This window comes from Microtus pennsylvanicus, chromosome 10 (assembly GCF_037038515.1).
Source record: "Microtus pennsylvanicus isolate mMicPen1 chromosome 10, mMicPen1.hap1, whole genome shotgun sequence".
Classification (NCBI taxonomy): domain Eukaryota; kingdom Metazoa; phylum Chordata; class Mammalia; order Rodentia; family Cricetidae; genus Microtus; species Microtus pennsylvanicus.
In genome coordinates, this window is record NC_134588.1 from 48,955,375 (window position 1) to 48,982,742 (window position 27,368).

Sequence of the window (27,368 nt, forward strand, 5' to 3'; positions counted from 1 at the left end):
GGGTCCCCTGGAACTGGAGGTACTGATGATTGTGATTTGCTATGTGGGTGGTGGGAACTGAACCCAGGTACTCTGCAGGAGTAATCAGTGTTCTTAACTGATGAGGATATGAATAAGCCTAGTTTGCCTGTCAATAATTCTTTCAAGTAAAAGTAGTATTCCAGAGTGGGATTGTGTGGCTAGTTTACAATAAGGAAATGCAAATTAAAAGAACACTTAAACTCCATTTAACCTTGATCAGAATGACTATCATCAAGAAAACAAAGGACAAGAAATGCTGATGAGGACACAGAGAAGGAGAAAACGTGTATATTACTGGTAGGAATGTAAACTGGCATAGCCACTAAGGAAATCAGTATGGGCTTTCTCTAAAAAAACAAAAATAAAAATGTCAGATGACCTAGTTGTACCCCCCGGGCATGCCCGAACAGGATTATAGTAAGTCAGCACATAAACAGGACTGTCAATCATCACACCACAAACATAATTTGCACACCTGTGCTAACTGTTGCACTATTCACAACAGCCAAGGCATGGAACCAGCCCCACAGGTCTATCAACACATGACTGAGTAAAAAGGTGTAGTACATATATACCAGGGTAGTTTATTCAACTGTAGAGAATGAAATTATGATATTCAAAGGAAAATAGGTAGAACTGGAATTATTATATTAAGTAAAATAAGCCAGACTCAATTAATTATCACAGTCTAACTCATATGCAGAATCTGGATTTAGGTTTGTGTGTGTGTACTTAAGCGTGTGTGTGTGTGTGTAGGACATGAAAGTAAAAAAGAGGTTAATAACAGGAGGAAAGGGTATAATGGGGGGAAACAGAAAATGACAGAATGTATGTGGCATGAAGACAAAGGGAGAGACCATTTGTGGAAAACAAGGGGACAGCAAAAGGAAATGGGGGTGAGCACAATATAGAACTGTGGAAGGTGGCTATGAATAAAGTATAATAATAAAGGTATACAAAAATATCACAATGAAATCTATTACTTGGGATGTTAATTTTAAGACTATAAAGGAATACCCAAACAAAAAAGACAAAACTACTTGGCTAGTTCAATTTCCAATCAAATAACTGTACACATATTTTCCTTGTACTAATTACTGTAGTCAGATGGCCAAAACAGAGCCTGTTAAACACAGTAAGAAAACACAGATATGCAAGGGTCACAATCCTAAGATTATCATTTTATCATGTAATTAGGGCTTTATTAATCAAAACATGCTTTTTAAAAACTGTATATACGTGAAAACAAAGAATTTGACTACAATGTAATCTAATGTCCCCAATTTGTGCAAGGGCACTGGTTTATGCTTGAATTTCTCAAGCAAATAATGTACAAATTCACTCAATGACTGTTCCAGAGAACAGTCATCCAAGGGGCAAGGGATGCAAATCTTCTACTATCACTGGTAAGTTTCTCCAAAAGGCCCACGTATTAGAAGACTAGTCTCCAGTTTGCTGAGGATTTAGGTGGTGTTATGCTTTTGAGAAGAGCTTACACTGGGGTGATGCCTAGTCCCTTCTTATCTCTCTCTCTCTCTCTCCTACTTCCCATCCCTCACGCCCTTGTAATTCTGCCATGATATACTGCCTAACTACAGGCTCAAAAGCAACTGGACCAACTACCTATGTACTGAAACCTCTCAAATATAATCAGAATAAACCCTTTCTTCACCACCAGTTACTGGGTGAAGGTTCTATGATGACAATTAGAGTGGTCATCAGTCGAAAACAAGGCCAGTTCAGAGCCTGAGTTCTCAATCATCATGCACTGTGCTGCTTCTCCAGAATTCAAAGCCAAGGTCCTTCTAAGTCCCGAAGCCAAAAAACTAGTCAATATGTAACTAATGTCATGAAAATCTACTCAGGGAAAGAATGACTAAATATTAACCCACATCTGTATATATTTTAATTTTTAAATTTTGCATTTTAAAGGACTACTTTATTCTCTGTAGTATATGAAGGCAGATTTATTGTCTAGCAATAAAACAGTTTTAAAATAAGAGAAGTAGGTGAAACTAGCAAGAAATGCCTATAATTATTGTACTATAGGTGTAAACAGTAGTTTCAACAAAATCTTACAAACAGTGATAGTAACAAAATGTGATTAGACAAAGTAATTCAATATACAAACTTCCCTTGTGACAAATTATGTCACATAGGTGCTATTCCCACACACCTTTTCTTGCTGCAGTCTTAAAAGCAAACCACGCTGTTTCTTCCGGAGTGGGGGCATCTTATCATCCTCTCCTTTGTCTCGTAGATGTCTGTAAGGAATATTCTTTCATTAATACAAATATTAAATTTATAAGTAAAAAATTCTTAAGTACTATAAAGCCTATAAACTGATTTAATATCTTCCTATGTGGAAAGCAATTGCTACAAGTAACAATTCAAGTTACACTGTGTTTTACTGAGTGTATAATACATGCAAGGCCTGGACTCCATCCTTTAAGGATAGCAATACAGCACGCGAGAGAACTGACAACCTATTATGAGTTGGATGGAGTGATCTAAGAGAAATAAAAATATCAACCAGTAGGAAAATTATTTTGCAAGTAACACAAATCAAAGATTACTGCCACTATTTCTAACTTGAGAACTGTGTTGACAAAAGTCCATCGGATGAGACAGGTTGGAAACACAGCTACAGTTAGCACAAGTTTAGCATTCACCAAACCAGGGTTTGATTCCCCAACACCAAAATCAAACAAAAATATCTTAAGACATGAAGCATTTCTTATTTCAAAAGAAACTGACTAGTAAAATCTACATTTATTGGAAGAACTTGCTTTTTTTGATGTTCTAGCCAGGCTAATTCAGCCTTTGTCTTCTCCTTCAGGGCCTTTTCTCGAAGACGCAGAAGTGAGGACTGGTGAGCGGCACGCATTTCCTCTTCTTTCATATACTGTCGCACCATCTCCATAGTGAACTTAGAAAAGCTGTCCTGTCCTCCCGAGAATGGCATGCTCAGCTCCTAAAGTATACAGTTTATTTCAAAATTAACACCTTCTAAATCTTTTGGTATTTAACTTCATTTAAAAACTTATGCACTTATAAAAAGTTAATTACAAAAGATAGGAGTGGGGTCATGCGTCTTTAGTTTCAGAGTCTGAAATAGGATTACATGAGTTTGTGAGACTAGACTGAGCAACACAGAGAGATCTCATCTCAGAAAGAAAAAAGTATAGAAAATAAAAAAAAGCAAACAAGCATCTCATAAAACTGTCTATAATATAAGAAAATATCACTCAGAAAGATATAAGAGGGACTGAAATTCAGTCAAAAAAAAAAAAATCTTGATGAACAATTACCACAAGCCATGTACTGTCCCAGGGAAGCAAAGCAGGGAAAAAGCTGTTCCTGTTTTCTAAAAAGCATACAATTTGGAAAGAAATGTCTACTTTCAGATGGATGAGGTGAAAAAGCTGCAAGCAATACTGACTGAGATCCTTTAAAGGTGTTATTATAACTAACGTTTATATTCTATTTCATCTGAATAACCAAGCTAGATTTTACATGTATAATATAAATTTGATCTCTTGAAAAATATTTCTGATATTTGCCTGGTACTTATATAAAATGCATTCTCATATCTGTGGGAAGCTATGACCTCCTAAGTAGACACACCTTGGCAGAAGACAGTGCAGGCTTATCTGGGGAAGCATCTTCATCGGAGTCATCATGATGGCCTCTTTTCTTTTCCATGTTAAATCTACGATGACTCTCAGAAGGTAGTAAAGATCGAAATGATTTTTCTTCTATTTCATCTTCTGTCATAGATTCATCAAATTTCAGGGAGTATTCTGTTGCAATAGAAGTCGAGTCTAATAGGATGAAGAGGAGGAATGTTACAACCATCCAATTTTACAATTACAAATAAATGTAAAAACAGTCTAGACAATGCTAAAATTTGATTTTTTTTAAACTTGTAAATTTCTAATTGAAGAGAGAAGTGGGGGAGGGAGTAGCCCCACCTTCTGAAATAGAACAGTTTGGCACCTTGGCCTGATTTGACAGTGGCAGCCCTGCTGATCTGTCATTCTTCTCCCTTGTGAAGAACACACATGTTCACAGCTTGAGACAGTCTAATGACCCTTCCCACAGAATTCTACAAGTCTGTTCTTCTCTATTTTATCCAACCTACTCTAGTTTAGACCGGCATTCTTTCTGCTGGTAATCACATTTATTTTTGGCTTCTGTTATAAAGGCTGGCTAAATCCATGGCTAGTCTTTATGTCCAGGCACACTCTTAGCATTCTCTCCAAAATATGCTTGCTTTCTTCATCTTTCTCCCACTGCACCTCCCTTCTTAAACTATGGTTCGATGGGACGAGTGGTCAAAAACAGCTGCATTTCTTCCAGAGACCACCACATACCAGCTCACAACCATCTACAATTCCAGTTCCAGGGGATCCATTGTTCGTTCCCAGTCTCTGCTGGCACGAAGCACACATGTGGTGCATAGATATACATGCAGAAGAAACAGTCTCTCACACACAAACACACACACGACACACGACACAGTCCAAAACTACACAGAGAAACCCTGCCTTGAGGGGCTGGAAAGATGGCTAAGAGGTTAAGAGCATTGCCTGCTCTTCCAAAGGTCCTGAGTTCAATTCCCAGCAACCACATGGTGGCTCACAACCATCTGTAATGTAGTCTGATGCCCTCTTCTGGCCTGCAGGCACATACACAGACAGAATATTGTATATATTATAAATAAATAAATATTTTAAAAAAAAAAGAAACCCTTCCTTGAAAGAAAAAAAAAAAGAATAGGCTGAGAATTTTCTAAACCTTCAAGATCTGGCTCCTTTTTTCTTAATAATTCCTTCAATTTACTGGATGCAGTAAAGAGAAACAACACTTTGGAAGGAATCTCTTAAGTTAAATACGTAAGTCTATCACTTTTAACTACTATTTTCCAAATAAACTACAAAACTGGAGAGCATAGCTCCTCAGCAAAAGTCTTGCCTGGCATGCATAAGACCCTGAGTTCAAATTTCAGCACCACAAAAAAGCAAGTGAGTCAATATGTGAGTTTTGTGGACTCCCAAGGATCACTATTCCTTCCTCCAGTTCTCACATTTGTGTACAAGGAAATGTGCATGTGTGTAAAGGAAATGCACATGTGTACAAGGAAAGTTACCTTTCTCATCAGGAAGAGATGGAATACTATCACTTCGTAGAGAATCATCTGCAGCAGTCTGAAGTTGTTCATCAATTGAACTCTCCATCTTTTCACTGTGGAGTTTCTTCTCATCTTCCTTACAAGACGGAACTAAAGGGCTTGCTTGACGACTGCTCCCACTACTACTTCTGTTCATATAGACATTATAAAAACAAACATACAAAAATAAATTAAGGATCATAACTTCAAAGCAAACTTATCTGAACAAAAGACTGTACTTTATAATCAAGGCATAAACGGAAGACAAAGATAGACAGACATACTATAAAACATAACCAGAAAGAAGAGAAGTTTTACTTGGAAACACACAGACCACCACTACTCTCAAGTTATCACTCCGCTATTTCATTTCACAGTCAAATTTCTGGTTAAAGGGAGGCTTCTGCTCACTACTTCCATTTTCTTTCACCAGTACATGACTTATCACTAACTGTGCTACTAGAACTGTTCTTGACAAACTATCTAAACTTCTAAATGTCAAATTCATAAACTGCCTTTGCCTCTGTGAAAGCACCAGGCAGTACTTATCTCTTCGTATTTAGACAAGATCTCAAGTAGCTCAGGCTGGCCTTATAGTAGATAAGTAGCTAAGGTTGACCTTGAACTGCGGCTCTACACAACTACATCCTGTGTACTAAGCCTACCAGCAGGAGCCTTCACATTTGGTTTATGTGGTGTTACGGATTGAGCCCAGAGTCTTGTGCATGTGAGGTAAACTGCACCAGGTCATTACAGCCTCTGGACCGTCTTTAAAAGCTCTACTTGCTTTAAAATAAATAAGCAGATAGGCAGGTAGGTAGGTAGGTAGGTAGAGAGAGTAAAAATATCAACATTTGGATACTATGAATGAAAGATATTTAAGGACTTTATATTATTCTTGGTACATTTTTGAAAGCCTGAATTTATATCAAAATTAAATATCAAATAAAACCTCTCTTTTCTTATATTCCATGATTCTATTCTTAATATTTTTCTTTCTACCTTTAGAGCTAAATTTTCCTGTATTTATTTTACTGGCTTTTAAGTTTTGCCTTTCCTTAAACTCCTGCCATCACCTATGGTGAATCTGGGAGCTGGAAGTGCACATGGTCAGCCCCTGCATGACTGCAGACAGAGGAGTGCCTGGTCTGCATGAGGATGTGAGAAAACTGCACACTCCTGGGGAAAAGCCCTGAGGCTTTGGAAAACAGTTTGGCAATTCTTGAAAAAGTTTCACTCTTTCAAAACCAAAACAAAAACATGTATCACATAGTTCAGTAATTCCTAAATATGTACTCATGAAACATGAAAATACATAACCACACAAGAACTTGAACATTAATGATGTTCACAACATAATTATTCATGATACCACAAAAGCAGAAACAATCCAAATGGCAATCAACTAACAAAATATAAGTGTGCACAAGAAATGATCTGATGATATAATGGTGATATACACTAACATAGATGAGCTCTAAAAACATGTGAAGTAAAAATCGTCACAAGAAACCTAAATGACCTGGGAAAACTTTCAAACATGTGAATAGCTGAATTGGGTGCAAGCTTTAGAAAAATCACCCTGGTTATCACATGGCTGAGTAAGAAACCTACTAACAATCCGTTATAGTAACCCAAAAGCCAAAATGAAGTATCAGTGATGGTAACTCCCATTAACGTTAAAAAGGAATCACATGGTTTAACATAAGAAGTAATCAATATCTGTTGTACTCATCACACATTACTTTTTATGCTTTTAGTTCCTTTTTCCTTAGTTAAGGTTTTATTTTACTTGATGATGTGGGGTTTTTGGGTTTTTTTGTTGTTGTTGTTGTTGTTGCTGGTTTGAGACAGGATTTCTCTGTGTAGCTTTGGAGCCTGTCCTGGAACTTGCTCTATAGTCCAGGCTGGCCTCGAATGCACAGAGATCCGCCAATCCCTGCCCAACTGCTGGGATTTAAGGTGTGCACCACCACCACCTGGCAAATGATGATGTGGTTATTTATTGTACCACTAGAAATGCTAGAGAGAAGCCTGCCAGAGGATGAAACAATAACTGAGAAATACAGATATTAATACTGTCCCTGTATAAATGGCAAACTATTCAATAGCATTCGTAATAATAGTACATATGCAAACACCAAGAGATAGGAACAAAGGCGTTCATGATGACACATGCTTGTAAACCCAATTATAGCTACTCAAGAGTAACATAGTGAAACCATAATCTCAAAGGAGAAGGAAAAGGAAGAGAGGAGGAGGGAAAGAAAGAAAAAGATAAAAAAGAAGAGAGCAGGAACAATGGGGGAGGGGGAAGAGAAGATAAGAAAAAAAAGACGTCAGTATGGAAATATGCAATAAACCCAGGCTTTAGAACCAGATAAATCAAGGCTCAAATCCTTAACGAGTTACTACCTATGTGTGTATAAGCATGTGTCTATGTGTATATGTAGAAATGTTTTGTGAGAACTCATAATTTCTTTAGGGGGTCTCAGTTCCCTTCTTTAATCTAGTCATATTATTGTCTGACTTGAAAGATTGCTCTGAAAGTTGCATGTAGAAGGAACAGCCTATGCAATGTTTATATTACTATACCCTCAAGGAATAATAGTACATCATTACACGGACAAATATTTTTTACATTTGCTAATCAAAAGGGGAGGCTGGCACTTTAAAACCAGACATTACTCAGTTTATACCAAAAAAAATTAAGAAAGAAAAAGCAATGTTTAAATCATTTATCAGAATTCATCAAACTTTACTGAAACAAACTTTCTTCACCTTCGATCATGATTCTTGTACCTTGAAGACTCAGAATAACTGTCATATGAAGGGGAATATTTCTGACGCTTTGAGTCCAGAGATCCTTCTTTATTCTGAGAGAGCGACACAGACTGACTTATCCTAAAAACAAAAGACTTGATTAAATATTTAGGTCTCCAGTAAAGATTTTAAATACTGTTTAACAGTAATTGGAGATAAAATGTTAAATGCATAAAAATGACAAAGTGTTAGAAAGTATTTTAGAATTCACACATAGAAAAGGACATACAACATATAAAGAACACCATCTCTATTTACTCCTAGTTTCTATGAATTAAAGACAGTCAAAATATTATTTAAGAAATAAAACCCACAAAGCAAGCCAGGCAGTGGTGGCACACGCCTTTAATCCCAGCTCTGCAGAGACAGTGGCAGGAGGAGCTCTGACTTAAAGGCCAATCTGCTCTACAGAGTGAGTTCTAGGACAGCCAGAGCTACACCATGAAACTCTGTCTCAGAAAACCAAACCAAAATAAAACAACTACCAAAAAAAAAAAAAAGAAAAAGAAAAAGAAAGAACAAAAGAACCCCCAAAGCTTGGAGCAACGGCACTCACTGGTAGTACTGACACTTAGGAGAACAAAGGGAACAAAACCAGAGGACTGCCACAAGTTTAAGGCAGCATGGGCTGCACAGTAAGTTCTAGGCTGTACTGACTTCCATTGTGAGACCCTGATAAAACAAAACAAAACAAAACAAAAAAACCAAAACCTCCCCAAAGAAAAACCACATTTACCCACAGTATAACTGGGCATAGTGACATACAGCTTTATCTAATCCCAACACTTGGGAAGCAGGTCTCTTTGAGTCTGATGCCAGTCTAGTCTACATAGTAAGTTCCAGGCCAGGCAGGGCTACAAAGTAAGACCCTGTCCTAAAACTTCTTAAATGACTTTTCATGTTTCTAAAGTAAAGTCCAAAATGCTAACATCTGCAAGGTCCTACCCTCACCAGCTTCCAAACAAGAAGCTCTCTCAGCATCAACAAGTCTAGAGTGACCAACGGCTGTCCCTCACCCTACCACATACTCCAAGAACCTATCTATGTTTAAGTCAATAAGAAAGCAAGGAGTACAAATCCCAATCTCATAACCTCTATGACTTTCTCAATTAGATATTAGTAAATTTATTATATAACTTTGTCAAAGTTAAATTATAGACTAACTTCTATATATCTTATATGGCTAACCCCTTTCAACTAGGCTTATAAGATACCACATCACCCATTATAGACGAACTAATAAACTTTCACGATCATACCCTAATAATTGCTTTCCTTATTAGCTCTTTAGTATTTGACATTGTACACTTATATTTATTACCAAATAAACCCACACTAGCACAGTAGATGCCCAAAAAGTCTAAATAATTTGAACAGTTCTACTTGCTGTTACCTTAATCCTCACCACCCTATCTTCCCTTCGTATTCTTTATCCTTTATATAATAGATGACATTAACAACCCTATCCTAACAGTAAAAACTATAGGACACCAATGGTACTGAAGCTATGACTACGCAGATTATGAAGACCTATGTTTTGACACCTACATAGTCCCAACAACTAATCTTAAACCAATTCCATACCATTTTCCTCTTTGTTCTCTTCTTCCATTACACTGACCTTTCCTGTTTTCATTTCCCCTCAGATATGTTGTAGACCTTTAATCTGCCTATTTCCCTCCTTTATATCAATTATTCCTTATATACTATATCCTCTGAGATGCGTGCTTTTTTAGAACACTTATCTAAGTTTATAAAGCATCTTTCACTTAGCTGAGTAGTTGCCAAATGTTTCTCTTTCCACTGGACTGTATGCCCTTAATTGTATTCTCAATACCCTAAATAGTGCATGGGATAGAAAAGATACCTCATTACATATTTTTGAATGGCTGAATACTTACCTATCTGTTTCAGCTTTGGTCCTCAGTTGTTTCATAAAGTCTGGAAGATGCTGCCGCTGGTGGTCATACAGTGCTGTTAGGGAAACTCCAGAAGCACCAATGGCATCGGAGATTTGTGTCCGAGTTAGTTCTGCCATCTGAATGTGAACACACAAAATAGCACAAGTAGATTTTAGAAGGTAGTATCAGAGGACACCTGAAAAGGAGAACGTCCCGAAAAAAAATCACTGAACTGGGGCCAGCAAGATGTCCTCAGACAATGGCTGCCAAACTTGAGGACCCGAGTTGGCTCTCCAGGACCCATATGTAGCAGAGGAGAAGCACCTCCTTCAAGTTGTCCTCTGACCTCAACGTCTGAACTCACCTACCTCTGCCATGTAAATAAGCAAATAAACATAATTTTTAAAAAGATCACTGAACTGAAATCAAAATAAATTCTGCCTCTGATAAACTACTACAATCAAGTCATTTAGCTTCTTTAAGTCATAACAGGTTCATCTTAGGAAAATGAATTAAAGAGCTGGGAAGAAGTTAGGCAGTTAAGAATACCAGCTGCTCTACAGAGAAACTGGTTCAGTTCCCGGCTCACACATGGAGGCTCATAACCATCTGTTACTCTAGTTCCAGGGGGTCACATGTCCTCTACTGGTCCCCACAGGCACCAGGCATGCATACAGTAAAGTAACATACATGCAGGCACTCACACATACACACAAACAAAAATTAATAAATCTTAGGGAAAAAAGTTGAATTCAATAATTTCTAAAGTTTTACCCACTATAACAATTTATTAGTCATATAGGAAACATCTTCAAATCATATAATAAGCAACAGTAAACCAAAAATTAGTCTTCCCTTGAGAATAAGTCCAGCCCCTGCTTACTTTCTAAATATTTTGTACCATAAAGTACATTTGCCTATCCTTTACGCCCTTATTATAACTGTTAACATATTATTTATTTGATCATTTTTCAATTAGTTTTAAGCTATTCCTTCATTTGATGACTTAATAGTACTTTTAAAAATCTTTTGTTAATGTTTTCTACTAAGTTAAAGTTTTACTAAAAGGTGCTGGAGAGGTGGTATAGTGTTTAAGACTGCATACTGACCTTGTATGGGACCTAAGTTCAGTTCCCAGCACCTACTTCGTGGTTTAAAACCATGTGTAATTCCAGCTGCAAGAGATCCAATGATCTCTTCTGACTCTTGGGGCACCCATACTCACACACACATACACACATCCATACACACATTTTTTAGTTTATTTTTTGTTTTGTTTTGTTTTTTTCAAAACAGGATTTATCTGTGTAGCCCTGGCTGTCCTAGAACTCACTCTGTAGACCAGGCTAGCCTCAAACTCACAGAGATCCATCTTCCTCTGCCTCCAAGAACTGAGATTAAAGGTGTGCACCACCATGCCCAGCACACAGATTTTTTTTAAATTTTATTTATTCTCTGTGTTTTTTATATCATGTATCTTGATCCCATTATTTCCCCATCTCTTCTAATCTACCCCACCCCCAAATAAAACAAAATTTAAGAGAAAAATGGGGAAAAAAGGGAAAACATTAAAAATCTCATCATGGAAGCTGCAGTGTGACACGGTGAGTCATGCCATAAACCCTTTTATCCACACATCTTTATTTGCAAGTGTTCATTGCAGAGTCATTGGTCTGGTTCGAGGCCTCTGGTTTCTTCTACACTATAGATGCTAGACCCTCATTAGGACTCTTCCTGCGTATCCTGTTGTTACCCTGTGTTGTGGAGATCCTGCAGGTTATGTTCCTTCACGTCCTCCAGGAGGCCATGGATAGGGTAGATGTTGGGGCTGGCCAAGTCATAACCCTGGGTCTGGGCCTGGGCAGCTGTAGGGTCTGGTTCACCAGATGGGAAATGGGGATAGCTCTCCCATGGCTTACAACTTTGGGCATGGCTCACCCAATCCTGCACTAACAGGATCAGCTCTGTTGGTGCTGCCCTGGTGGGGTGCAGGGCCTGCTCTCCCAAGTGTTGCAGCTGGTGGAGGCAGGGACAGCTTCCCTGCTCTTATGGCCACAGGGCAGTTCTCCCACCTGCCGCAGGTGTTGATTGAAAGGCAGGTAGGAGAGCAACTGTTCCCAGCCCACTACTCGGACTGGCTCACCCACACCTCTACCAACAGGGTTGAGTTTATTGTGTTGCTTGGGTAAGGTGCAGGGTCTGTTCTCTGGCTCCCATCAGCCTCAGGTGTTGGTGGTGGTGGGGTTATCTTCCCCTACTCATGCTGCCATGGGACAGATGAGCAATGGGGCAGCTCTCCCATGCTCACAACTTCAGGGATGACTTGTCCACACCTTCACTAATAGGGTAGGCTCTATTTGTGCTGCCCTGGAGAGATGCAGGGCCTGCTCTCCCAAGTGCTGCAGCTTGCTAGGTATGTGGTGGGGGGAGGGGCAGGGACAGCTTTCCCACTCTTACTATCTTAGGGTCAACTCTCTCACCTGCCTTAGTCGTTGGTGGATGGGGGCAGAGGCAAGGCAACTCTCTCCAGCCCATGCTGCCATGTGGCAGGTGGGGGTTGGGGCTAGGTCTCTCATGCTCATGTTCTCAGGGTTGGCTCACACCCAACACATAGATTTTTTAAAAATAAATATCTTTTAAAATTTTTGCTTAAGAAACAAGACTAACTTTATATTTATTTAACTTCACAATATCCTACATAGATTCACAGATACATGGTGTTTGTTTGTTTGTTTTTTCCAAGACAGGGTTTCTCTGTGTTGCTCTGGCTGTCCTGGAAACCTACTCTGTAGAACAGGCTGGCCTCAAACTTGAGATCCACCTGCTTCTCCCTCCTAAGTACTAGGATTAAAGGTGCTGACACATAGAATTTTTTAATGGCAGTCATTTCACAAATACTTCTAATTTTCAGAATTGCTAAAAATCAAACTCTATCCATAGATGATAATACCCTTTTCATGGAGAAAGAAATAAAATTATCTCTGGCTTTACCATTGGTATGGCAAAAGAAAAGATACTGAAGGACTGGAGAGTAGGCTCAGAGGTTAAAAGCACTGACTGTTTACTCTCCCAGAGGATCCTGATTCAATTCCCAGCACCCACATACTGGCTCACAATTGTCTGTGACTCCAGTTCCAGGGAATTTAAAGCCCTTTTCTGGCCTCCATGAGCACCACATAGTATACAAACATACATGCAGATAAAACACCCATACAAATAAAATATTTTTAAAAGATAATGACTAATCTCACTATGGGTTAAAAACAAAAACATGTAAACCAAGAGAGTGGCTTACACTTCTTACTCTGGCACTTGGAAGATTAGAAGAGAATCAGGAGTTCAAGGTCATCCTTAGCTACATAGCATTCTTGAGGCCAGCCTAGATTTCATGAGATCCTGCCTTTAAAAAAATCAAATAAAATAAAGACACAGTCATGAAGCTCCCCTGATGCCAAGACTGGGGACTAACTGTAAAGAGGCATGAAAGAGGGGAATGATAGGCATATTCTATTTCTGACTGTACTAGTATTTTAGAGAGATATATACTATGTATTCAACATAATATATTATACTATTTATAAATTATGTATCAATAGTTAAGACTTTCATAAAAAGCTTACCAGAAGGTAGAGATTTAGAGTTCTCTATCTTTGTTCTAACTTTCATGCGTACAATACATTACCAATGTATATGTCAACCTTATTTTAATGGGGCCTCACTAAAACTCACTAAGTCTAAGTGTGCATCTTTTAAGAGTTAGATACCCATCTCTTGCAAAATCTAAGTTATTCAGAATGACGTAGAAGAAGAAGGAGGGCTCCAGTGCCTCTTACCTCACAGATCTGCCGAGCTGCATCTGTGGTGAGGCGAGCAGTCTCTGTCTGCTGAGCTGCTATTTTACAAGTTGCTTCCTGGAGGACTTCAGTCACTTCTCTTTGAGACTTAACCACCTGCTGTAAGGATTCTGCATGGACCTATAAATAAATAAAATGGGGTGAAAAGCTTAGGTTTTAGTCTTCCTTCTGTGTAACTTAGTTTTAACTTATAAATTTGTCTCATGGACCAAATAATTTATGAAAACTAGGCTTGACTATAACCTGGATTTCATAGCTGAAGGGTCTGTGGTGATTAATCACAATGCACAGTGGCTGCCACTGCTCTAAATGAGGACCGAGCCTTGACTGCTTATTTTAAAGGACTGCTAGATGACTCAAATGTCACGAATTATGACACATAAAGTACTAAAATATTTACAACCCAACCTTTCATTTTTATTCTTATATACTTAAGGAGTTCTACAGTGAAATTTCTAAATATAAAATTTTAGGTTTAAAGAATCAATACCCGCCACACAAAAAAAAAAAAATCACCTGAGCTGTTTTGTTCCGGGTTTCTTCTAGCTGCCTCTGGCACTCCAGAGCTTCCTGCTCAGCTTTTAGCTTCAGTAAAGCCAAATCTCTTTCATGGCGCTGTTGCTGTGCCTTTAAATTAAAGTGATGAAATATTAATTCTGCAGCATTAAGCTGTTTTGATACAATGGCTACAGTTAATACATCCCTTTGTTTCCTATCTGTTTTCTTCAAACAGGTCCTTTATGGATCAAGCTGCACGTACAACCAGGATTGTAAAAGTGAACACCACTCTAGACTCACACAGTTCTACAGCAAACAACTAGAGACTAAAGGAAAGGTAGTACACCCAAAAGTCATCAGATACTTTACTCTCTCTTTCTTCCTCACTCCCTTTCTTTCTTCTTTGAGACAGGGTTTCCTCTATATGAAGTTTTACTATGCTGGAACTTGCCATATAGTACAGGAGATTGAACCTGAACTCACAGAGATACTCTTGCCTCTGCCTGCTGAGTGCTGGGATTAAAGGCGTGCACCAGCATGCTTGGCCTGAAAGTTTATTTTCTTCAAACAAACAAAACTCATTAAGAGTATTTCCAAACACAGAGAAAAGAGGAAACCATGGGGAAAAAAATTAAGAAAAAATTCAACTGATACCTTTATGATCTGAGCCAGAGATACACTCTCCTGCTGAGCAAGAGAAATGCCTCTAACTCGCTCCACATCTGACAACTGACGCACTGACTCCTCAATGGCACTCAGGTAACTGAGTTCTGCAGCCATGCGATGCTGAAGACCAGCAGGAGAAAAACGCTTAGAACCTGGGGGACAAAAGAATTGTTAAATCAAACGGTTCATATGAATGACAATGACTCATTTTATGAGCGCGTAACAAATCTACCCTTCCCTTAACTAAAGACAGTGACTTATTAATATATTGTATTTTAACAGTTACTTCTTTTCTTGTTTTATGTGTGTATATATGTGAACATATATATTACATGTCTACAAACAGAATATATTATTTTGGGGATGAATTTTAACTAATACTGACAACATGGGGAAAGGTGTTGAATTTCTTATGCTTTTCAGTACTTAATTTTCTATACAACTTTTGTTTAATACTTCAAAGAGCAATCACATAAACTTGAAATATTTCCCTATCACTTAATTGGGAAAAAAAGAATTTTCAGGGGAAAAAAGTAAATAGTAACTTATTTTTTTATTTGGGTATTTTCTTCTTCTCTTTTGAAATATGGTTCATGTAACCCAGGCTACCCTTCTAGCTCACTAACTAGGTGGCCTAGGACAACGTTGAACTTCTGCTTCTTCCTTCCAAATCCTGAGATTAAGGGTAAGGCCCACCACATCTGATTTATGTGGTGTCAGGGTTCAAATTTAGAGCATAATGCAGGCTAGCCAGCACTCTACCAGTCAAACTATACCCCAACACTGTACTTTTAAATGTCTATCTGCATGAATCTACTTGCCTGGTGTTGAAGCCGTCTCTGTTTTGTTCATATCAGTGAAAGCTGCAGTGGGCTTAAATCCAGTGGTAGTTGAAGGAACTATGACTGAGGACTTAGATCTTTCTAAAGAAGTCCCAGGAAGGTCAAACTGTAACAATTTCTGCGAACTTGGAGATAGGGGAGAAGTTGGAGTCTTCTGAGATCTTCCCTTGTCTGATGAGCCACTAGAAATTTTTTTGCATAAAGACATTAGAAAAACTACTCCAAGAAGCAACTAATCAATAACATTTTTCTTCTTTACCAACATTATTTAGCTTTACTAATTATGACATAGGCATTCACTCAATGGAGTCGCTACTCTGATTAGATGTGTATGAATACGTCTCTAGTTGCTAGATAAGAGTTAAAACTGAGAAGTTTCTGTAAAGCAAAGGACACGGTCACTAAGACAGAAAGGCAACCTACTGACTGGGAGAAGATCTTCACCAACCCCGCAACAGACAAAGGTCTGATCTCCAAAATATATAGAGAACTCAAGAAACTAGACTTTAAAATGCTAATTAATCCAATTAAAAAATGGGGCACTGAACTGAACAGAGAATTCTCAACAGAATAAGTTCAAATGGCCAAAAGACACTTAAGGTCATGCTCAACCTCCTTAGCGATCAGGGAAATGCAAATCAAAACAACTTTGAGATATCATCTTACACCTGTCTGAATGGCTAAAATAAAAACACCAATTATAGCCTTTGCTGGAGAAGTTGTGGAGGAAGGGGTACCCTCATCCATTGCTGGTGGGAATGCAAACTTGTGCAACCACTTTGGAAATCAATGCGGCGGTTTCTCAGGAAATTCGGGATCAACCTACCCCTGGACCCAGCAATACCACTCTTGGGAATATACCCAAGAGATGCCCTATCATATGACAAAAGCATTTGTTCAACTATGTTCATAGCAGTATTATTTGTAATAACCAGAACCTGGAAACAACCTAGATGTCCTTCAATGGAAGAATGGATGAAGAAAGTGTGGAATATATACACATTAGAGTACTATGCTGCGGTAAAAAAAACAATGACTTCTCGAATTTTGGATGCAAATGGATGAAATAGAAAACACTATCCTGAGTGAGGTAACCCAGACCCAAAAAAGATGAACATGGGATGTACTCACTCATAATTGGTTTCTAGCCATAAATAAAGGTCATGGAGTCTATAATTGGTGGTCCTAAAGAAGCTAAATAAGAAGGTGAACCCAAAGAAAAACATATAATTATCCTCCTGGCTATGGGAAGTAGACAAAATTGCCGGGGGAAAAATTGGGATATTGGGGGTGGGGTAGAATGGGGGTAAGGGGAGATGGGGAGAGAAAAGGGAGAAGGGGAGGATGGAGGGAACTTGGGGAAACAGGATGACTGGGATAAAGGAAGGTTGGATAGGGGAGCACGGAAGCACAAATCTTAGTTAAGGGAGCTACCTTAGGGTTGGCAAGAGACTTGACCCTAGAGGGGCTCCCAGGAGCCCAAGGCAATGTCCTGAGTTAGTTCCTTGGGCAGCTGAGGATAGGGAACCTGAAATGACCCTATCCTATAGCAATACTGACGAATATCTTGCATATCACCATAGAACCTTCATCTGGTGATGGATGGAGATAGAGACAGAGACCCACACTGGAGCACCGGACTGAGCTCCCAAGGACCCAATGAGGAGCAGAAGGAGGGAAAACATGAGCAAGGAAGTCAGGACCACGAGGGGTGCACCCACCCACTGAGACAGTGGGGCTGATCTATTGGGAGCTCACCAAGGCCAGCTGGACTGTGACTGAAAAAGCATGGGATAAAACCGGACTCTCTGAACATGGCGAACAATGAGGGCTGATGAGAAGCCAAGGACAATGGCACGGGGTTTTAATCCTACTTCATGTTCTGGCTTTATGGGAGCCTAGCCAGTTTGGATGTTCACCTTCCTAGACATGGACGGAGGGGTGAGGACCTTGGACTTTCCACAGGGCAGGAAACCCTGACTGCTCTTTGGACTGGAGAGGGAGGGGGAGAGGAGTGGGGGGAGGGGAAGAAACGTGGGAGGAGGGGGAGGGAAATGGGAGGCTGGGAGGAGGCGGAAACTTTTTTTTTCTTTTTCTCAATAAAAAATTTAAAAAAAAAAGAGTTTTGAACAAGCTAGGTAAAAACCATCCTAAATAAAATAGTAAAATAGGTTATTGGCTAAACTACTACTTAATCACATATATCACAATTCATTCATTGTATTAGGAAGCAAAATCTAAGATAGTCATTATACACTAATAAAAATATAACCATATGTAAAAAAACATTAGAAACAAATATTAAAACGTCTCTCAAGTAAAATATCGTTTTGTGTTTAAATTTTTTTAAAGAGCCATGATTCTTTCAACATTTTCTGTTAAACCAAAGACCACCAAAAATTAATTTCATATTGTCATCTCCAATATTTTATACATAGCTTTTTTTCTTTTGGCTTTGGTTTTTTGAGACAGGGTTTCTCTGTATAACAGACCTAGCTATCCTGAAACTTGCTTTGTAGACCTGGCTAGCCTTAACTCAGAGATCCACCTGCCTCTCCCTCCCAAGTGGAGATTAAAGGTATGTTCCACCACCGCCCAGCTCCTAATTCTTTTTTTTTCCCTCAGAATAGGAAAATTTATTACTGTGCTTCCACTGTCAAAATTCAGGATCTTGGTCTTCCCTTCTTGCCTTTGTACAGGGCCAAAAGGGACACATTGGCGACTTTAACAACCTTAAAGCGGACTCCAGGAACATCACCTACAGCATGACTCTTTCGACCAAATCCAGCAACCAGAACTTCACCGTTTTCCTCAATGAAGTTCAAGCAACCATCATTAAGGACGAAAGCTGTGATCTTCTTGCCCTTCTTGATGAGCTGCACCCTGACACACTTCCTGATAGCAGAATTTGACTGCTTGGCTTCAACTCCTACTTTTTCCAGCACGATTCCCTTGGCATGAGAGGCACCTCCAAAAGGACTGGCCTTCAGGGCTGTGCCCAAGTGGGCTTTCTTGTATTGTTTGTCATGCCACTTCTGGTCCCGTTGGTGGCTGCGGAGCTTCCTGGCAGTACGGAGACCACGACACTTGCCCATCTTGCCGACGCCATGGGCCCAAGAGCTCCTAATTCTTAATACTACAACACTTTCAGAGCTTTTTCTTAACTAACGTCACATAACTGATTGTAACAATTCTTATGGCACTTAATTTTACATAAAAAAAACCCGTAACAAGCCAGGCGATGGTGGCGCACGCCTTTAATCTCAACAATTGGGAGGCAGAGGCAGGAGGATCTCTGTGAGTTCGAGGCCAGCCTGGTCTACAAGAGCTAGTTCCAGGATAGGAACCAAAAGCTACGGAGATACCCTGTCTTGAAAAAAAAAAAAAACCCGTAACATTCATGTTATCTTGCACCAAATATTTGTTAAATAAATTAAGAGACACTCTATAAAGTATTTAGCACAATAAACATATTTCTAATATACTAAGTTTGTTTTTCTATTCTGAAAAAAAAACATGAATTTCAAAGACAAAAATTATAATTGGCTTGAGTATTTGAATAAAAGTAGTTTTGAAAAGCAGTTACTGGCTTACAAAGGTCTTTAACTGAGGACTTAGGGAGTGTAACAGTAGTGCCTCTCCATAGGCATGGGGAATATGTTCCAAGACCTCCAATGGACACCTGAAACCTTAGGCAGCACCAAAGCCTGACACACAATTAACACAATTAATGCTTTTTCTGTGTATTAAAAAATATTCATTTTACGTGTATGTGCCTCAGTGTATGTCTCTATCAACATGATCTGTGCAGGAGCCCAAGGAGGCCAGAAGAGGGCATTGGAGTCCCTAGAACCGAAGTTATAGGTGGTTGAGAGTTACAACATGGTGCTGAGAACCAAACCCAGGTCCTCTGTAGAGCAGTAAGTGCTCTTATACACTGAACTCTCTCCACCCTAACTCTGCCACCTGTGGCTGCAAGCTTTCCAGTCTGAGGTCAAAATACTATGACTTTCTTCTATCCTCCTCCCAGCTTCGGGGATAAAAGGTTTATTCACAGTAGAGCTTCATAACTTCAGCATACAATCTTTTCCTTCCCTTTTCATGTCAAAATATTTACCTTTCACTTAAAGGAAGCACTTTGTAGAGTCTCGTTAGCATGTACAAATTAGCGCTATTACTGCCCTTTAGACTGGAATCCATTATTAAGCAAAATAAGGTTTAATTGAACTCAAACATAAAAACACTACTAGACAAAGGGATGAGTCATATGAAAGATGGGCCTGACTGGTATGTGATTATTTAGATCAGTATTACCTTAAAGAAAGATATCATTTATTTCTACAACTTTCCATGCGCTATTTTACAACTTTAATTGAACCATAGAAAGCAAAACACTATATAAGAAACTAAAGTTAAATTCATTTACAGTACCTAAAAGGAATCCTCATTTTAAATTCTATAACATTAAACAAAAGGGCTCTATAATTCACTGTATGCTTTTATAAAATAAATTATATTTGCTTTGCAGAGAAGATTCCGTTAGACTATCATTTCAAAAAGATAAGTTTTCAGTGTTTTTATTGTTGTTTTGTTTTGTTTTTTCGAGACAGGGTTTCTCCGTAGCTTTTTGGTTCCTGTCCTGGAACTAGCTCTTGTAGACCAGGCTGGCCTTGAACTCACAGAGCTCCGCCTGCCTCTGCCTCCTGAGTACTGGGATTAAAGACGTGCGCCACCACCGCCCAGCTCAGTTTTCAGTGTTTTTAAATAAGTTTTTAATTTTAAAGTAACAACTTTGTACCAGTTCAAACATGAATAGGGAACTGCCATGCTGAAATTTACCAAATTCACTAAATGCCAAGATTCTACTTCAATGATATTCAAACTGCAGCAAAAAGAATATATATATACTGTTTTACCTCACAGAATGACCAGAAAGTTCTTCCAAAGTGCTCTCAGTGTCCAGAGTCTGCTCAAAGTCTCTAACAGCAAGTTTACTGCCTGTTCCAAGTTTCTTTCCTTGATGGGAACCACGTTCTGAGTCAGACGGTACTTTCTCCTCATCAATAAGTGAGCTCTGAGAATTCCCAGTGAATGACTCCAACCCTGGAAAATAAATTGTAGTAAGCAAATTTCCAACATTAGACTGTGTGGTGGCATTTCATTTGTATTTTAATAAATAAAGTTTGCCTGAGGATCAGAAGAGTAAAATATCCACACTGAAGAAGCTTACGGACCAGACAACAATGAGACACACCTTCTCCCCCCCATTTTTTTTTTATTGATTTTTATTGAGCTCTACATTTTTCTCTGCTCCCCTGCCTATCTCTTCCCTCCCCTTCAACCCTCTCGCATGGTCCCCATGCTCCCAATTATTGAGGAAATTTTGTCTTTTTTACTTCCCATATAGGTAAGATCCATGTATGACTCATTGTTGTCTAGGTTCTCTGGGATTGTGATTTCTAGGCTGGTTTTCTTTGTTTTATGTTTAAAAACCACTTATGAGAGAGTATATGTGATAATTGTCTTTCTGGGTCTGGGTTACCTCACTCAAAATGATGTTTTCTAGCTCCATCCATTTGCCTACAAATTTCAAGATGTCATTATTTTTTCTGCTGTGTGTGTAGTACTCCATTCATAACACACACCTTTAATCCCAGTAACCATACTAGCTTGCCATAGAAACCAGGTGGTAGTGGTACACGCCTTTAATCCCAGATCTAGAGAGGATTATAAAACAGGGGGAGACAGCTCTCAGTCTCATTCTGACATTTCTGGAGGCACGATCGCCATTTCGGATTGAGGATTTTCTGATCTTTAGGTTGAACCCCAATTTCTGTCTCTGAGTTTTTATTCATGCTTCATTGTTGAGAGAGTTAATAAATTTTTTTCAGTAATAAAAGAACAGATCAGAGTATTAAAATTAGTTTTTATTTAAAACTTATTTTCCATATCTAAAATAAAAAGCAGTTCATTCTTCTGCCTCCATTTAAGAAAATGCTGGTCATGGTACATGGCTGTAACTCCAGAGTCTAATATTTTTCTTGTCTGAAGTACCTAAATTAGTCAAACTTATACAAGTCCAGAGGCTACCAATGGCTGTGGAGGGAAGAGTGGATGCACAGTGGTGATGTTTACAATGATACAAATGTAGACTTAATGTCACTCAACTATACCACTTGAAAATGATTTAAATGACTGGGTTTTTCTTGTTGTTGTTGTTTCTTGCTTTTTTTTAAAAGATGGTATCTTGTGTAGCCTATGCTGTCCTCTATTTCACTATGCAGCTAGCGAAGACCTTGAATTTCTGATCTTCCTGTCTCTACCTCTGGAATACTGGAATTACAGTAATGCATCATCATACCACATATGTAATGTGGGGATCAAACCCAGGGTTATTTTTAGACAAGGACACGTATGCTACCAATTGAGTCACTTTCCCAGCCTAATAAATTTTTTTTTTATTTTTTTGGTTTTTCGAGACAGGGTTTCTCTGTGGCTTTGGAGCCTGTCCTGGAACTAGCTCTTGTAGACCAGGCTGGTCTCGAACTCACAGAGATCCACCTGCCTCTGCCTCCCGAGTGCTGGGATTAAAGGCGTGTGCCACCACCGCCCGGCCCAGCCTAATAAAATTTTAATGTGTATTATAATTATTATTATTTCTGTTTTTCTGAGACCATAGCCCTAGCTGTCCTGGAACTCACTATATAGACCAGGCTAGCCTCGAACTCACAAAGATCCATCTACCTCTGCCTCAGGAGTGCTGGAATTAAGAGCATACCCCAACACACCCAGCTGTGTGTATTATTTTACCATAATGAAGTTGTAAAATATTAGCACTGGTCATTTTAAACATAGAAAATGAAGGTAATTAAAACTTGTTCAAATATACTTTCCTATACGACCAGTTAGTTTCTTCCTGCACCCCATTCCACCTCACATTTGTCAACTCGACAAACAGTTTGTCTTTTCAATTAGAAAAAAAAATGTAAAAGAAAGAAAAATCACTTACAAGCTTGAACCATTTTGTGCGCTTGAGTTTTGGCATGACCACTATATAGCCCTAGTTGTAGGTCTACACAACAAATATGGGCTGGAGAGGACAACTTCATTCTCTTCATTTACCTTTACATGGGTTCATGGGTTCAAACTCAGGTGTCAGGATTATACAGCAGGGTTTTTTTTTGTTTGTTTTTCAAGACAGGGTTTCTCTGTGGCTTTGGAGCCTGTCCTGGAACTCGCTCTGTAGACCAGGCTGGTCTCGAACTCACAGAGCTCCGCCTGCCTCTGCCTCCCGAGTGCTGGGATTAAAGGCGTGTGCCACCATCGCCCGGCTTATACAGCAGGTATTTTTATCCACTAAGTCATCTCCATATTTTGCTGGCCCTGATTTATATTTCTTTTTTTTTTAAGATTTATTTATTTATTATGTATACAACATTCCTTCCCTGTATGCTTGCATGCCAGAAGAGGGCACCAGATCTCATTATAGATGGCTGTGAGCCACCATGTGGTTGCTGGGAATTGAACTCAGGACCTCTGTAAGAGCAGTCAGTGCTCTTAACCTCTGAGCCATCTCTCCAGCCCTGATTTACATTTCTTGAATGAATATCTATAATTCTTAATTTTTAATTATGTATTTCATTTGTATTAAAAGAATAAAAATGAATATAAAAATAAAAAACAAAATGAAAGAATATAAAATATATTAAAAGGTTTGACAAAAGATACTATAATTACAAATGTGAAAGTTAGGACATTATAATAAATAAATTCATCTACTGCTTATAGAACCAAACCACAACTTTAGGTCACTACCACAAAACCACTGAGAAGAGAAAAAGTCATCAAGCAGAATTCTACTTACATTCTGTCTTTTCCTTTTTCCCTTTCTTTCCTTTAGAGGCAGATGAACGAGATGATACAGCAGACTGAGCCCCTGAGGAGTGCTGAGAGGTAGCGTCCACAGAAGAAAGATCATAGACAGACTTTTTGCTGGAATGGTCCTCCTGAATGCCTAAGTTGCTACCACCAATTCTGTCAAGGATAAAGTAACAGGAGTTAAAGAAAAAATTAAAAATCTGAGGTCACAAATTCTATTTCAAAGGAGCTCTGAATATGTCAAGCAGATGCCACAAGCAAAGCTTACCCTCCTGAGTTGAAAAAGCAACAACAACAACAGACATATAACAAAAGGTACACAAATTAAATAGTGACAGACATGCCCAACAAATAGTGTAAATATCAGGTCTCTTCATCAATTTTAAAAGGTTCCCTATGGCTCAGTTGAGCTGTTTAATGAAGTAAAACCAAAGAAGGTCAAGTTTCGGGCCTGGAGATGCAGCTCAGTTGACAGTGTCTGCCTCGCACACACAAAGGCCTGGAGATGAAGGCTGGTTGACACTGTCTGCCTGGCATATATGAAGGCCTGGGTTTGGTCCACAGAACCTCCCAAAGACTAGGAAAGTAGAAATAGGAGGACCAAAAGTTCAAGGTCAATTTGAGCAACCCAAAGTCTATCTTAAAAAAATAAAAAATGAAAAAAAATTTCAGATATATATAAGAAAAATGACTATAGGAAAATGTGTCCTCAATTTCTACTCAAATTTATCCCTTTTATAAAGCATAATTATTTTTCCTCTGATACTCTTAGAGAACAATTTAATATATTCTACCTTAACAGTAAAATGCATCAAATTGTATTGATTGATGATATCAATCTCACTACAATTAATCCTTAAAAGCCTTAATTTAAAAATTCAATCTTTTCTTTGGGTTCAAATAAAACTTTTTTTTTCTGAAGATTTATTTATTCATGTATGTGTGTGCTATTTCCCTGCACACCACGAGAGTCAAATCCCACTACAGATGGCTTTGAGCCACCGTGTAGTTGCTGTGAATTGAACTCAGGATCTCTAAAAGAGCAAGCAGTCAGTGCTCTTAACTGCTGAGCAATCTCTCCAGCCCCATTGGGCTCAAATTTTAAACTACAATTTTGCTGTTATACTTTTTTTTTTTTTTTTTGGTTTTTCGAGACAGGGTTTCTCTGTGGTTTTGGAGCCTGTCCTGGAACTAGCTCTTGTAGACCAGGCTGGTCTCGAACTCACAGAGATCCGCCTGCCTCTGCCTCCCAAGTGCTGGGATTAAAGGCGTGCGCCACCACCGCCTGGCTATTTTTTGCTGTTATACTTTTATGAATATTCATTTATATTACTCCAGTTAATAGAAAGTTAGTAGAACTCATTTTTATAAGGTTATTTAATAACTTTATGGGGGCTATACTTTATGATACATAAAAGATACTGAATAAGAAAAAATATAAATTTATATGGTAATAAAATTTAGAAAATGAAACTCTAAAAAAGTCAAATTCATCTTATGATTTTGTACAATTTAACCTCTGTTCTTCTGTTTCCTCTCTAAAACAGGTCTATTCTATGAAGCTCCACCGGGAGCAGAAGCCAGGAGCAAATCCAGTCCCGGAAGCCAACCCAGTTCTGGGACACTGGCAGTCCAGGATTGAGCCAGTGACCTGACTCAGAGTCAGCGATCTCCACCGGAACTGGAGTGGGTCAGAACCAGCTACATAGGACAGAGAGCAAACAAGCTCCACTGGGAGCAGAAGCCAGGAGCAAATCTAGACCCAGGACATTGGCGGACCAGGATTGGGCTAGCGACCAGATCCAGAGTCAGCGATCTCCACCGGAACAGGTACAGGGGAGTAACTGCTAGGGAAGTGAGCCAGAGCCAGAGACCGCTAAGGGTCCAGATGTGAATCTGGAACCTTCAAGGGAGTAGACCTAAGCCAGGACCCAGATGGGTCTGGGCGTGAGTCTAGGACTTCCCAGGAACTAGGCCTGAGCCAGGACCTCTGACAGTCTGGGCATGAGTGAACCTGGGACCTCCAAGGGAATAGGAAGGAACCAGAGATCTCGGTGGGGCCAGGCATGAGTCTGGGTCCTCAGAGAGAGAAAGCCTGAGCCAGGACCTCTGTGGGTCCTGGAATTTGTCTGGGACATCAAAGGGAATAGACAGGAACCTGGAACCTCTGTGGGTCCAAGCATGAGTCTGGGACCTCTAAGGGAGTAAGCAGGTCCTCTGCGGGTCCGGGCACACCCTAGCCTGGGACCTCCGAGGCTCTAGACCAGAGCCAGAAACCTTTCCAGGTCCAACTCCAATCCAGGGACTTCTGCAGAAGGGGTTCCAGACAAGAATTTACAGAAACAAAGCAAAGCCAGCAACCTAGGCCAAAGTAGGCCTGAGACAGCAAACTCCAAGGGAGCAGAGCAAAGCACAGGAATGCTGAGCTATCTCCTGGAACACAGAGTAACCAACAAGGTAACTAGAACTGTGGCACTGACTGTACCATGGGGAACAACCATCTGAACTTTGGATTCACTGGCACCTAGAAAATTATTGAACAGAATCTCAGAAAACCCCAACCACACCTATCAGAGGAAATGAGTAGAAAAAGAACACATGCAACATCGCAAAGAGCAACACAACACCAGTAAAATCTAAAGACCCTACAACAGCAAGACCTGAACAACCAAATATGGATGAAACAGAAGAAAATGACCTAAAAAATAACTTCAAGAGAATGTTTGAAATTCTAAAAGAGAAAATGAGAAATTTCCTTAAAGAAATGAAAGAAAAGACAAACAAAAATTGGAAGACATCAGCAAATCATGTAAAGAAAACCAAGAAAAAGAAATCAAACATATGAAAGAAACTATTCAGGACTTGAAAAATGAATTAGAGGCAACAAAGAAAACACAAACCGAAGGAATTATAGAAACAGAAATCATAAGAAAATGATCAGGAACCACAAATGCAAGCATGAACAGCAGAATACAAGAGATGGAAGAGATAATCTAAAACGCTGAAGATACAAGAGAGGAAATAGACTCATCAGTTAAAGAAAATACTAAATCTAACAAGAGCTTAACCCAAAATATCCAGGAAATATGGGACATCATGAAAAGGCCAATTCTAAGAATAATAGGTATAGAAGATATATATATATGAAGATATATATAGGTATATAAAGAGAAGTTGTTCAACTCAAAAGCACAGAAAATATATTTAACAAAATCATAGAAGAAAACCTTCCCAACCTAAGGAAAGATATGCCTATAAAGATACAAGAAGCTTACAGAACACCAAATAGACTGGATCCAAAAAAGAAGTCTTCTACCACATAATAATCAAAACACTAAACATACAGAGTAAAGAAAGAATATTAAGAGCTGAAAAGGAAAAAGGCCAAGTAACATATAAAGGTAGACCTATCAGAAGAATTACACCTGACTTTTCATTGGAGACAATGAAAGCCAGAAGGTCATGGTCAAGCATTATGCAAATATTAAGAGACCAAAGATGCCAGCCCAGACTACTATACCCAGCAAAACTGCCAATCACCACAGAAGGACAAAACAAGATATTGCATGACAAATCTAGATTTCACCAATACCTAGCCACAAACCCAGCCCTACACAAAATACTAGAAGGAAAACTCCAACCCAAGGAAGTTGGCTACACCAACAAAAACACAAACAATTGATGGTCTCATAGCAACAAATCCCAAAGAAAA

General features: G+C 39.0%; 2 protein-coding genes across 5 annotated transcripts in view; both read right to left on the minus strand.

Moving 5' to 3' along the window:
• Cep350 (centrosomal protein 350) overlaps positions 1-27,368 on the minus strand; it is a 144,810-nt gene that overhangs the window by 59,616 nt on the left and 57,826 nt on the right. For all 4 annotated transcript variants that reach the window (XM_075988299.1, XM_075988296.1, XM_075988297.1 and 1 more), the window contains exons 14-25: positions 23,643-23,812; positions 20,695-20,881; positions 15,758-15,960; positions 14,925-15,088; positions 14,289-14,399; positions 13,752-13,892; positions 9,919-10,055; positions 7,976-8,098; positions 5,174-5,343; positions 3,649-3,845; positions 2,811-2,995; positions 2,198-2,285 (exon numbers count right to left, since the gene is read on the minus strand). In XM_075988299.1, coding sequence (XP_075844414.1) covers positions 2,198-2,285; positions 2,811-2,995; positions 3,649-3,845; positions 5,174-5,343; positions 7,976-8,098; positions 9,919-10,055; positions 13,752-13,892; positions 14,289-14,399; positions 14,925-15,088; positions 15,758-15,960; positions 20,695-20,881; positions 23,643-23,812 — 1,876 coding nt within the window. The remainder of the gene's footprint in view (positions 1-2,197; positions 2,286-2,810; positions 2,996-3,648; positions 3,846-5,173; positions 5,344-7,975; positions 8,099-9,918; positions 10,056-13,751; positions 13,893-14,288; positions 14,400-14,924; positions 15,089-15,757; positions 15,961-20,694; positions 20,882-23,642; positions 23,813-27,368) is intronic.
• On the minus strand, positions 18,405-18,892 carry LOC142858262 (small ribosomal subunit protein uS12-like). Its single transcript, XM_075987445.1, has one exon. The coding sequence runs from the start codon at positions 18,871-18,873 to the stop codon at positions 18,442-18,444; it is 432 nt and encodes a 143-aa protein (XP_075843560.1). The 5' UTR covers positions 18,874-18,892; the 3' UTR covers positions 18,405-18,441.